This window comes from Ammospiza caudacuta, chromosome 6 (genome assembly GCF_027887145.1).
Source record: "Ammospiza caudacuta isolate bAmmCau1 chromosome 6, bAmmCau1.pri, whole genome shotgun sequence".
NCBI classification, from domain to species: Eukaryota; Metazoa; Chordata; class Aves; order Passeriformes; family Passerellidae; genus Ammospiza; species Ammospiza caudacuta.
In genome coordinates, this window is record NC_080598.1 from 44,220,057 (window position 1) to 44,231,085 (window position 11,029).

The 11,029-nt window shown below is 46.7% G+C and overlaps 2 protein-coding genes across 2 annotated transcripts; one reads left to right on the top strand and one right to left on the bottom strand.

Moving 5' to 3' along the window:
* Positions 1-385: 385 nt before the first annotated feature.
* Positions 386-8,252, bottom strand: TMED8 (transmembrane p24 trafficking protein family member 8). Its single transcript, XM_058807640.1, has 6 exons — positions 8,164-8,252; positions 7,092-7,170; positions 4,659-4,788; positions 3,613-3,751; positions 3,048-3,347; positions 386-1,918 (listed from the first exon to the last, which is right to left on the bottom strand). Exons 1-6 carry the CDS (start codon positions 8,240-8,242, stop codon positions 1,701-1,703), a joined length of 945 nt encoding a protein of 314 aa, XP_058663623.1. The 5' UTR covers positions 8,243-8,252; the 3' UTR covers positions 386-1,700.
* Positions 8,253-8,573: 321 nt separating this feature from the next.
* Positions 8,574-10,901, top strand: SAMD15 (sterile alpha motif domain containing 15). Its single transcript, XM_058807681.1, has 2 exons — positions 8,574-8,733; positions 10,635-10,901. The coding sequence occupies exons 1-2, from the start codon at positions 8,575-8,577 to the stop codon at positions 10,899-10,901; spliced, it is 426 nt and encodes a 141-aa protein (XP_058663664.1). The 5' UTR covers position 8,574.
* The last annotated feature ends 128 nt before the right edge of the window (positions 10,902-11,029 follow it).

The following is an 11,029-nucleotide window of genomic DNA, read 5'->3' on the forward strand; positions in this document are numbered from 1 at the left end:
GCTTGAATAAAGCAGCTCTGCAGCTCCCCCCCCACCCTGGTGAATACACTCTCTGAGATAGGTGGCTGTTTTCTCCCCTTCTCAGGGCCCAAAGCAGCAGCAACTCTGCTCCTTGCCCACTCCCCCAGAAAGCCACTGTGCTCAAAGTAGGGCTCTTCCAATTTCCACTCCTCCTGTTCCCAGCTTGGGCTGCTCTATTGTAAAGTGACTGCTTCCTCTCTTACCATTTTGACCTACTAAGTGCTCTGGAGCAGCGAATCAGTAAGCAGATATACTTCAAAGTAAGCTTGAATATAGAGCAAATTGTACAGCATTACAATATACCCTTAATAGGAAATAGGCAGCCCTCCTATGAGAGCAAAATCTTTGGCTTTAACTACCCCAAATAATTCTGTCCATCATTTCCTCTCAATAGAAGGAATGGACCAAGTAGAGGTGCTTTACCTGGAGAATTTAAAAATAAAACTCAGAACTTTTCTAGTATCACCATGGAAAGTAATTTTGTGTCTCTGCAAAGAGATATCAAAATGCAAATACAGCAGTATTCTTAGAAAAGAGAACGATTTCAAGTTAAAAGTATTAAAATAAACAACAGTTACAAATAAGCATGTTTTAAAATTCATCTCTGATGGATTAACTTCTCCTTTTTAACTCAGCCGTTACTTAAGCAGAAGGTGGTAACTAATACCATCACTAGTCACCAAAACATGCCAAGGAGCTTCCTAACAGTACCTTTGCAACAGCAATAGCAGCTGACAAACTGCATTGCTCTGGGAGCCTTTTCCTTGCTACATATGGTTGCAATACCACTGAACCAACATCCTGCTACTAAGGAACATTTCCTGTATATTTATCGGTTGTATTCCAACCATTTTGTATTCATTCAGCATGGTAGTAAGTAACGTTCTCTGCTTCACATCTGGATTACAGAAAAAACTTCTGGTAATCACTGAGGTTTTAAGCATCTATATATCCCTACAATCAACAGATATAACATTCAATTCTTAATCTGTAGAAAAGCCTTCCTATGGACTATGAGGGGTGCACCCTGCTCCCACCCCCTGTCCAAACATGAGCTGTGACTGCTATTTGGGGCCCACCTGTTGCAGCACTGCCAAGCCACTGCAGCATGGGGTGCTGCTGGCCAGCTGCACTCCCAGCCACTCGTGTGAGTGAAGGAAGCACCGACTGCTGGTGACTGTAGCTATGGTAGGTGATGGGTTACCCTGGCTAAGTGACAAGCCAGCTGTGCTTCTGGCTCACTGAAGTCAACAGCTGCCCTCTAGCGATGCAGATGCAGCAGGTGAGTTGGAAAAGTTATTCACAAAACAGTAACATTATTTTCACTTCATTTTGTACCAGCACAACAGATCAGAACCACAACCTCCTGAATGTGGCTTCTGGGCAATTGCCAGTATTGACTTGAAGGCCCAGCCCAATGCCTGCATGGAGCAGACCTCCCAAAGTTCTAGAGAAAGAGCAGCTGCCTGGGAACAACCAGGCAGCCACAACTACCTTTGTCCCCTGAGACAGTGGGGAAGAAGGATGTGAGGAGAAACCAGTTCGTGTCCAAAGGAGAGCTGGCAGAACTGCGCCGTGGTTCTGTCACGCAGCAGTGCCCGTCAGGCAGTACCAGGGCTGGGTGGCAGCCTGCTACACTCACCATCACCTGCCTGCCATCCTTGCCCCTTCTCTCTTCTTCAGCTAGTGTAGTAGACGTGAAAGAACAGTGTCTTATTGCGGAGCAGAGAGTAGGAGTTATCAAACTTCAGCAGGTAGATGCCCTCGCCCGGGTACTCGTGGCTGCCTGCCTGTACCTCGCGATGGCTGTTCCTGCGGTACACGGGCATCACCTCTCCATAGCGGTTCCGCAGGTAGCTCTTGGAACCCCGCTCCACATCACCCACAGGGGACAGTCCTGAATGGCAGAGAGGAGACAAGTAAGTAGGGCAGAACCACCTCATGATCCAGAAAAAGACCAACAAGACCAGAACACAACACAGACATGCAGCTATATGGAAGGCTAACGGTGATAGCATTACCCAGAGCATCTCCTCCGACCTTTCTGCAAATAATTCCCACAAAGTCCAGCCTTCCTTATTATTACAAAGGTCATACCAAGAACCAGTTCTCTTGGGAATACTGATGGGACAGTATTTACTAGCCCACCAGCCCAATCTCCTCTCTTTTTTAGCTTAGACACTTTACTGCTTTCATACAGGCAACAGCAGTCCTGTGATATAGACTTGAAGCAAAGAGAGGCAGGAAAGCTCTTAGCTGTTACCTCATAGTGTGTATGTTCTCAGTTCAATTCCTTATGAGAATTCCTCATAAAGGAACCTACCCCTGCCTACAGGGTCTGCAAAATTCAGACACGAACCTCCCAGGCTACACTGGTCACACATACACTCAAGCCACAGAACAGGCAACGTTACTGTGTGTTTCCCAAGTACAGTGACATAGGTAGCAAACATTTCAAATACAGACAGAAGGAGCTGCTGATGTAATGGAGAAAAAAGAAAACAAGAAAAAAAACAAAAAACAAGAAATCCCTCCAAACAAACAACAACAAAAAACACCAAACCCCCCCCCAAAACACAGCAAAACCCAAAACAAAAAACCCAAACAAACAAAAATCAAAAACTCAAACAAACAAAACCCCAAAAAAACCAACACCCCAAAACAAAATCTTCTTGCCTCCACTCACCACCAGAAATTTCTCAGTCTGAGAATCTAACAAAAACAGTTGGGTTAAAATTTCAGACTTTAACCTTTTTAACATCTAGAAATTCACTGAGCGAATTCTGGTTTTATTTTTCCATGTGTTCAATTTTAAGAATGCTCTTGGAGAGGACAGCCATTGACATATGCTGAAGCAGGAAGGGCCAAATGCTTTCTTATCACTCTAACCAAGAACTCAGTAGGCTGCAGAGATAGCAAATGGGCTGACTAAACAAAGTAGATGGAAATTGTAGCATCTCACAGATACACTCAGCAGCATGGCAACAGCAACACTTACAATTAACCTTTGTAAGATCTGCACTAACCTTCAATTTCCTCATCCTCATCTTCATCCTCCTCATCACTGGATTCACTGACCTGAACAGTAATGGCAGTGCTAGTAACTGTGGTCCAGTCAAAATAGACTCCAAACCCAATGTCGTAGTCATCCGTAGCAAACTCCCAGCAAATGCATTTCCCATCAGGATGGGTTGGCACTCGGACTGTCACCACCTCGCCGCGCTTCACCACCATCCGGCCATTCTTCTCCTTCCCCATCTTGGCTTTGAATTCCTTCATCTTCTCAGTGGTCCACATGGTGGGTGCAGCCAGAGGTGGAGGCAGAGCTGAGACAAGGGAGAAGTTCACAGGTTTACATCACTTTTCACCACTGACAAACTATTACCTGAAAACAGTGAAGCTATTTCTGGCAAGGGGCCTGCATTCTGGAGCCTGCTCCCAAAAGCCCCAGATGTGAAGTTTTTCCACTCACTAGCCAGGAGCCCAAATTTCCAGCAGGATTTACAAGTATCTCCAGGATAGTCTCTGCTCTTCTAGTCAGGGCAGGCACTTAAAAAATACCCAAACAGAAGTTCTGCCTTCAGGACTCACCTTTCCTCTGCTCCCCAAGTAGGTCTGCAGTCTCTAGCTCAGCTGAAAGGATATCCACAGCACCAGTGTGATCTGACTGAATCATGACTATATCCCCTACTCCCTGAGGTACATGGTAGCTGCTTAATCGAACAGCTTCCTGCACAAAGCACATAAAAAACATTGTCACAAAGACCACCCTGTTAAAAAGTCTCTGCCTAGATTTGAAACAACTCATTAGTAACTCAGGCTTCTTTATGAAAATAAGTCAGACCTGCAGAAGCTTCTATTATTAATGTAGGCTAGCTCTGAGACACCTCTCAGCATTTGTTTCACCCACTGCACCAAAGTCATGAACTTTGAAGTCAAATGCTGCATCAGTGGCACAAATTTCACTTCCCTTGGTCTCCCAGGGAGTCCTGGGCAGGCACTTTTTTGCACTTGCATCAGAGTTAATTGTCACCTCTCAACAAAGCAGCAGCCTTATAGATTTAGCCAACTATTCTTGGAAAAAATTCGCATCAAACAATCTCTCTAGGGAGAGCCTTTCAGCTCTGTGTGCATCTAGACTGCAGCCACAATCAAACTGCCATTGCTGCATCCTAGTTACAAATCCAGCTGGTTCACTCTCTTCTCACATATGCAAACTCACAGGTCCTGAACTCAGTGTCACTTGTACAGGTTTCTCTGACTCTATCTGTAGGGCAAACAAATTTGCTGCTCACAATAAGAAACAAGGGATTTCAGTTCCCTCTTGCATAAATCCACAAGAATGGAATTTCCAGAAGCACCAGGTAAGAGCAGAAGGTGACAATTACCTTGAAGCCTTGGTGAGCAAGGAAGCAAGAACTAGCTGAAGACACAAGAGGGATTTTGCAAATTAGACTGATACCATTTATCTGCCACTAATGTACAGGAAAAAACATAACTGAATCTATGTTAATATTACTTTTATCTTAACACAACCCTTAGAACCTCAGTCCCACAGTGGCAAGCACAGTAGTAGAGTAGGAGAATTGCTGCTGCACTTCTGTCTTCATTCTCAGACACAAGAAACATCCATCTACCTTTCTGAGAGATTTGATTTGGTCAGGCAGCTTCTCTTCTAGCACAGCCACGTTCTGGTCCCCCAGAGTGCCAATTTCTTCCTTGGAATGCTCTGTTGTGTCGGCACTCAGGTGCACCCCAGCCTGAGACCTTTTGGAGGAAGAGAGCAGTACAATTCAGCACTTGCACCCAGGGCACAGCCAGCAGAGGAATCACTGCTCTGGAACTCAAATTCAAATGAGCTGAAGGAACAAGCTTCTGTGGTAGCACCTGCCAACTGGACAAAGAACCCCTGCCCACCCCAATCCTGCCATATCTGCATGATTACTTTCCATGTGAGCCAGGGGGAGCAACTTCTGTGGGATACTCCATATTTACCATCCTTTAGATGGCAGAAATCCACTGCACTCACCCCAAAGCATGTTGGCTCACCAACACTACACTAAGGACAGACATCAGTAGCAACTTTTCTGCCCAAGAAAGGACAACTTCTATGCCAGCTACTGCATGGCATCTGCATACTGCCTCAGAGGTCAACTGGATCAGTGAAAGAATTCAGAACAATTTTGACAGCCATCCTGAGAATGCCATCTATTAAAGTGGCCCATTATGCCTTTCCTACTGGCAATCCCAACAGATACAGGGAGCACCCAAGTGTCGCTCTGCCATGTCCAAACACACCCCACAGATAAGCAAGCAGTAAGACATACAATGGGCAGCACAACAACTTAAGCAAAGAGGTCTGAGTACTGCACTGTAACAAAAGAAAATGGACATGCTAAAAGAATAAAAATGGTACACAGCAGGAAAAGAATGGGCAAGACAGGAAACATCTCTGGCATTTATTCTCTGTTGAGGGTTTTCTTCTAAATTATATTTTTAAAATTGCTGCATGTTGTCTATAGGTAGACTTATAATCCTAAATGAACTCAGATGCCAGAAGAGTGTCCTGACACATTCTGCATCCACAGAGAAGACTTGAACAGGGCAAATGTGGTTTTTGTTTTCAGATTGTTATTCCTACAGCACTAAAGACTTTATCCAGAAACAAAGCCATTTTTTACTTATATTCTCTCAACAGTGTGATTTGCTTTCCTACAACTGGTGTGATAGACCAGAAGGTCTGTAAGAACAACTCAAGATGAATAGCAGGTTCACAAAATGGCAGCAGGTGGATGAGATAAGAAGGATACTCGGTGAGAACAATTTTTTAAAGGAAGAATTCTTGTACTTCTACGCTATTGTTTTCCAGCCTATTTGCATTTCAGTTTAGCTGCTGCATGAACACACATAGATGGGCTATCTGGTTATTTGCTACCATAGGTGCACACATCTGCTCTAAAAGCTCTCCATCAACACAGGAGCCTACAGGCTGGGAATTTTTTCCTCTAGATACGTATCATTGAGACCTAAGAGTCTCACTGAAAGATTAGAAAGAGCTACACAGCTTTACAGGCAGACTTACAAAGACACAGTTCAGCTGATTCCTTCTCACACAAACCTTTTGCACCATCCCCATCCCTTTCAAAAAAGATCTACATTAAGACAAATTTAATAGGTGATGTCCACAAGTATCTATCATCTGCTTTGGCTATTTTGCTCCTGGTCTGTATTAATCTCTTTAAAGAAAATTAGAGGATATAATAAAAAGATGGAAGAACTCATTTATAGTCAGGAAGTCTGATAGAGATGTCAGCAGCATCAAAACAAGATGGCATCAAAATGTTGTTTTGGTAAGAAGGGTGGTTTGATGTGGGTTCTTTTTTTCCTGGATTCTTGCATTTTTTTGATGAAGCTGTGCTTTACCTACTGCAATTAACTCACACATTTCTGAAATTGTATCCTGTGCAACAAATGTAAAATGGCAAATGAAACTGCACTGCATAGTGTTAATGCTTGTAGCCAATTAAATTACTTGGCCACAAACACGACATGCCCAGCTGGTACCAACAAGCCAAACATCTGATAACAGGGTTAAGATCAGCAGGATTAATGGAGAGACACAAAAAGCAAACAATGAAGAAAAAAGCCAAAATGTTGTCAAGAAAATAGCAAAAGGTATTTTCTTGTACAGCTTCTGCCAGATTTACAGACAGCAGGCATGCTCAATTATTAAATTATGCTCCAGATAGGATATAGAAAATTTCCCCCTGAAAATGTACTAGCTGTTACAATGGATTATAAAACCACACAGGGTTCATTTCAAGCTGAATGACTCTGTGATTTGAATAGCTGAGCCATGAACTACATTTCACAAGCTTTAAAACAACCTTAAAGCCTGTAAGAACAGGCTCTCCCATACTGATTCTGGTATATACTGTCCCAAAGCAGACAATTCAGTCTCCAAGCCCTTCTTTTTACCTGCACAGAACAAACTGCCATACAGAAGAGGTCACAGGAGTGAAACAGACTGTCATGCATGTGGGCCACAACACACAAAAAGGTTTTCCTACCCGCTCTGTGAAGTACTGGACTCCAAAGAATCAACTAGCTGATCTGCAGGCTCTGGCTTTTGGGCTGTGTCTTCATTTTCTAGCAACAAACAGAATATAGCAAGAGAAGGTGAGATAAATGTTGGTGTTTATAGTACACTAACAAGAAAAAAAACCTGCAGCCAGCACTCAGACACTGGCAAGGTCACACAGCTGTGGAACAAAGACCTGAGCCAACCAGTTTTTCGTGTTATGAGCTGTATCTAGAACCTTGTGGAGCAAAGATTTTTAATGGCCTCAACCCTAGGAAAGGGAAAACAAAAACCTTCGCATGTTTTTGATGTAAAGCCATTCTCAGAAGCAGGGCTCATTCAGCAGCTAATAATCCTAGCTTTAGAAGGACAGAACAAGGCCAAATTTCATCATGTAAAGCTGAGCTGACAAAGCCCTGGAAAAAGCGATCGTGCAGCAGTTCTCAAAGGGCACCGACGAGATGGAAATTCCTAGGTCGGGGCTAAAAGGACCGTGGCTCCTGCTCTTCCCCGAGTCCCCTTGGTCGGGAAAAGCTCTGTCCCATACGACTGCGGTACACAGGGCATCCCCAGCCCTGCTCTCCGATGGCGCTGAGACAGTGAACAGGACACGGACAAGTTCCAGCTTCTGCAGGTTGCTGATGCCCCTCGGAGCCGCTGCTGGCCATTCGCAGGAGTCAGGGCAGGAAGGAGCCGGCTCCAGCCCGGGGGCACGCAGCACAGCCCGGCTACACGGGCCCTGTCCCCGGGGACAGCACCGACCTCCATCAGCGCTCGCTCTGGCCGCTGCACCGGGAGGAGCCCCTGCTGCAGCTCCGGGTGCCCGGGCGGCAGGGGAGCGGCGCAGAGCCCGCAGCGGGACCGCGCTGCCCCCGCACGGAGGAGCTGCCGCTCCTGCACGGCTCCGCCGGCAGAAACGGGCGAACCCACCACGGAGGGGAAACTCTCCCCGTAAGACGGGGGACAGTCGGCTCCGTGTTAGTTAGCCCGGCAAACACGCGCCGCCGGGCAGCCCCCTTCCCTGCCCTACCCTACCCTACCCTGCCCTGCCCGGCCCGTACCTGCGGGACCCCGGGGCGCGGTGTCGCCGGCCGGGGTCTCGCAGCGGCAGCCGGCGGCGGCGGAGAGCGCGTCCGACATGGGCACGGTTCGGCGGGAGACCGGAAACACCCGAGCGCGGCCGGAGAGGGGCGGCCGGAAACACCCGAGCGCGGGGGACGGAAACACCCGAGCGGGTGCGTGAGAGCCGGGCCGCGGGGAGATGGTGGCGCTGCGGTGCTCATCCCTCAGCCTCCCCTCTCGACAACGCAGCCAATCAACATTCAGTTCTGCAGAGCCGCGGGGCGCGGGCGGCGCAGCAGGCTGACAGCAGGGAGGGAGTGGCGGAAGGGAGAAGGGGGCGCACCTCCAGGAAGCGATGGTTGCCGGGGTAACGGGGTCCCGGAAGGACGCGGCGGCCAGGGATGGGGCCGATGGAGCCGCGCCCGGGTCCCGCGGGGGCTGGGGCGGCTGAAGGGCCGCAGCCTGGGCCCGAGGGCGCGGGGGGACCGCGGGCCGTGTGCCCTTTCCTGGCCTGGAGCGCCGAGGAAGTGGCCGAGTGGGTGGCGCAGCTCGGCTTCCCCCAGTACCAGGTGCGGGGCTGGGGCCCGGGCGGGAACCCGCCGCCCTCTGAGCTCCGTGTGCGTGCGAGAGCCGGCAGGGGGGCGGCAGTGGCACAGGGCGATCCCTTTCCCTCCGCTTCCCTGCCCAGGAATGCTTCAGGGCCAACGGCATCAGCGGCCGCCGCCTCATCCACGCCAACTGCTCCAACCTGCCCGCCATGGGCGTCACGGACTTCGGGCACATGCAGGTGCAAAAGGGCCGCTCGCTTTTATTTCCTTCTTTTACGCTTTGTTGGACACAAACAGGAGTTGTCTCTTCCTCATTTTATGAACATTTTTTCCTTTCAAACCTCTATATTTTCTTTAACACTGATAGTTAAGGCTGAATTTCGGGGCTACAGTCTGGCCTTCCAAAGCTTCCTAAAAGTTCAGAAGAACAAATTTACTTAAGTTTCATTACCCCCTTTCCCTTCCCTAGTGGAAACCACAGAGGGACCGCATTTACAGAGCCAAATAATCTGTCTTGCATCACAAAAACAGATGATTTTTGGTTTGAACTTCTACCTGAGTCTTTCACCAGCAGGCTCAGGTAGAAGTTCAAAACAAGAAGAAGAAGCTCTATGCTCCAGTGACTAGAGTATTAACATTGTTTATTTTAACCTACAATACCAAAATGCAATTTCACCACAGTTCTATCTCGCTGCACAATCTTAACAGTTTGTTTGAAGCTAAATAATGCCACCAAAAACATTAACTAGTGCCATGACTGCCTGTTGTTTTGACAGAAAGGCATCAATTTAACACTAAGTTTTTCAGAGAGCAAACCTTCACGAATATTTCTGGTACAAGCAGATAGAGACTACAGTCATTTGTGCTTTCCAAAAGTGGAAGAATTCTATATGCTTTGTAAGCCTCACCCTCATATTGGGATATAGGGATGATGTATGGTGTTAGTTCAGCTGCTGAGTAAATATTAGGCCATGGGTTAGACATATCAGCTGTGACCCGTTCTTCCTCTGGTTGGAACTGAAATTCCTCTAGATAAGCAATATACAGCCAGGACACTGCCACTAGCTTGGAAGTGAGACAGTCCAGTAGTGTTTTCCAAAGCTTGCAGGTAAATTGGGAACATCTCACAGACTTCAGTGGAACCTATATGCTCTCAAAGGTCATGCCCTATCCTGCCAGTTATTTGTGTTTTAAAGAACTTTTTTCTGACAGAATCCAAGTATGCAGAGCTCTGCAGGATGCGGCCCTTTGGGTCTTTCAGGAAGTGTCTACTAGTGCAGGTGAAAACTTAAAACTGCAATTTCCCAACAAGAAATACAAACTAAAGGCTGTGAGCAGTGGAAACTGATACAGTTGCTATAGAAATAAGAGTGATAGCATCAGCTCAGTGAGATGGAAATGTTTGCAGTTTAGGGGAAATGGCAGTTTGGTAGAGAACTACACAGCTAATTATGTGGAAGCTATGCAGCATGGACATTACTGCTGGTTTTAATCCCACTGTAATGGTATTCTAAATATCAAAAGCATTCAAGATAAGAGTCTGGTGTTCTTTTGTTATCACAAATAATTTAACAAACAACAATGATTTTGCATTAAGCAAAAGAGACTGCAGTTCTTTTATCCATAACTTGTTTGTCCTTGAAGTGCAAGGATGAAAGAAGAGCTATATTTATGCCATTAGGAGACCAGATGTGATGGCATCCCTGACAGTAAATCTGGAGAGAAGGTGATATGCACTGCTTTAACAGAGTCACATGGATTCAGATCCCCCTTATGTTGCAACTTCAAGCATGAAACTGAACCAAAAATCATAATATCACTGTTTTTTCCTACTGTTCTGACATGGAATGATAGTTTTAGCTGTCACCCTATTGTCTTGGTTTAAGAAATGAGAATTGCTGATGTTTTGTCTTGTATTTCAGGAAATTTCGCGACACGTGCGAGAGCTGCTGGGGATTGAGGAGCCTCTCTTCAGCAGATCCATTACCCTCCCATACAGAGACAATATGGGTCTGTTCCTAGAGAGAAAGGCACCAACAGGAGAGAAAGCAGATGCCCTCACTTTCTCACAGTTTATCCAAAAAGCAGGACTCGAGCCCTACACTACAACTCCTCCTTTGCAAGGATCCCAGGCCATGGAGGGAGTGGATGCTCTCCCTGCATCGCAGGACATGCAGAGGCAGAATTAGAGACTCATACTGCACTTTTGCCTTTGTAAGAAGCCCAGCAGTCACAGCAGACTGTACCCTTATTAGCTTGCAGATTGTTCAAGGAGGTACAGTTCCACTTCTTCACAATTACAAAAAATTGTGTACTG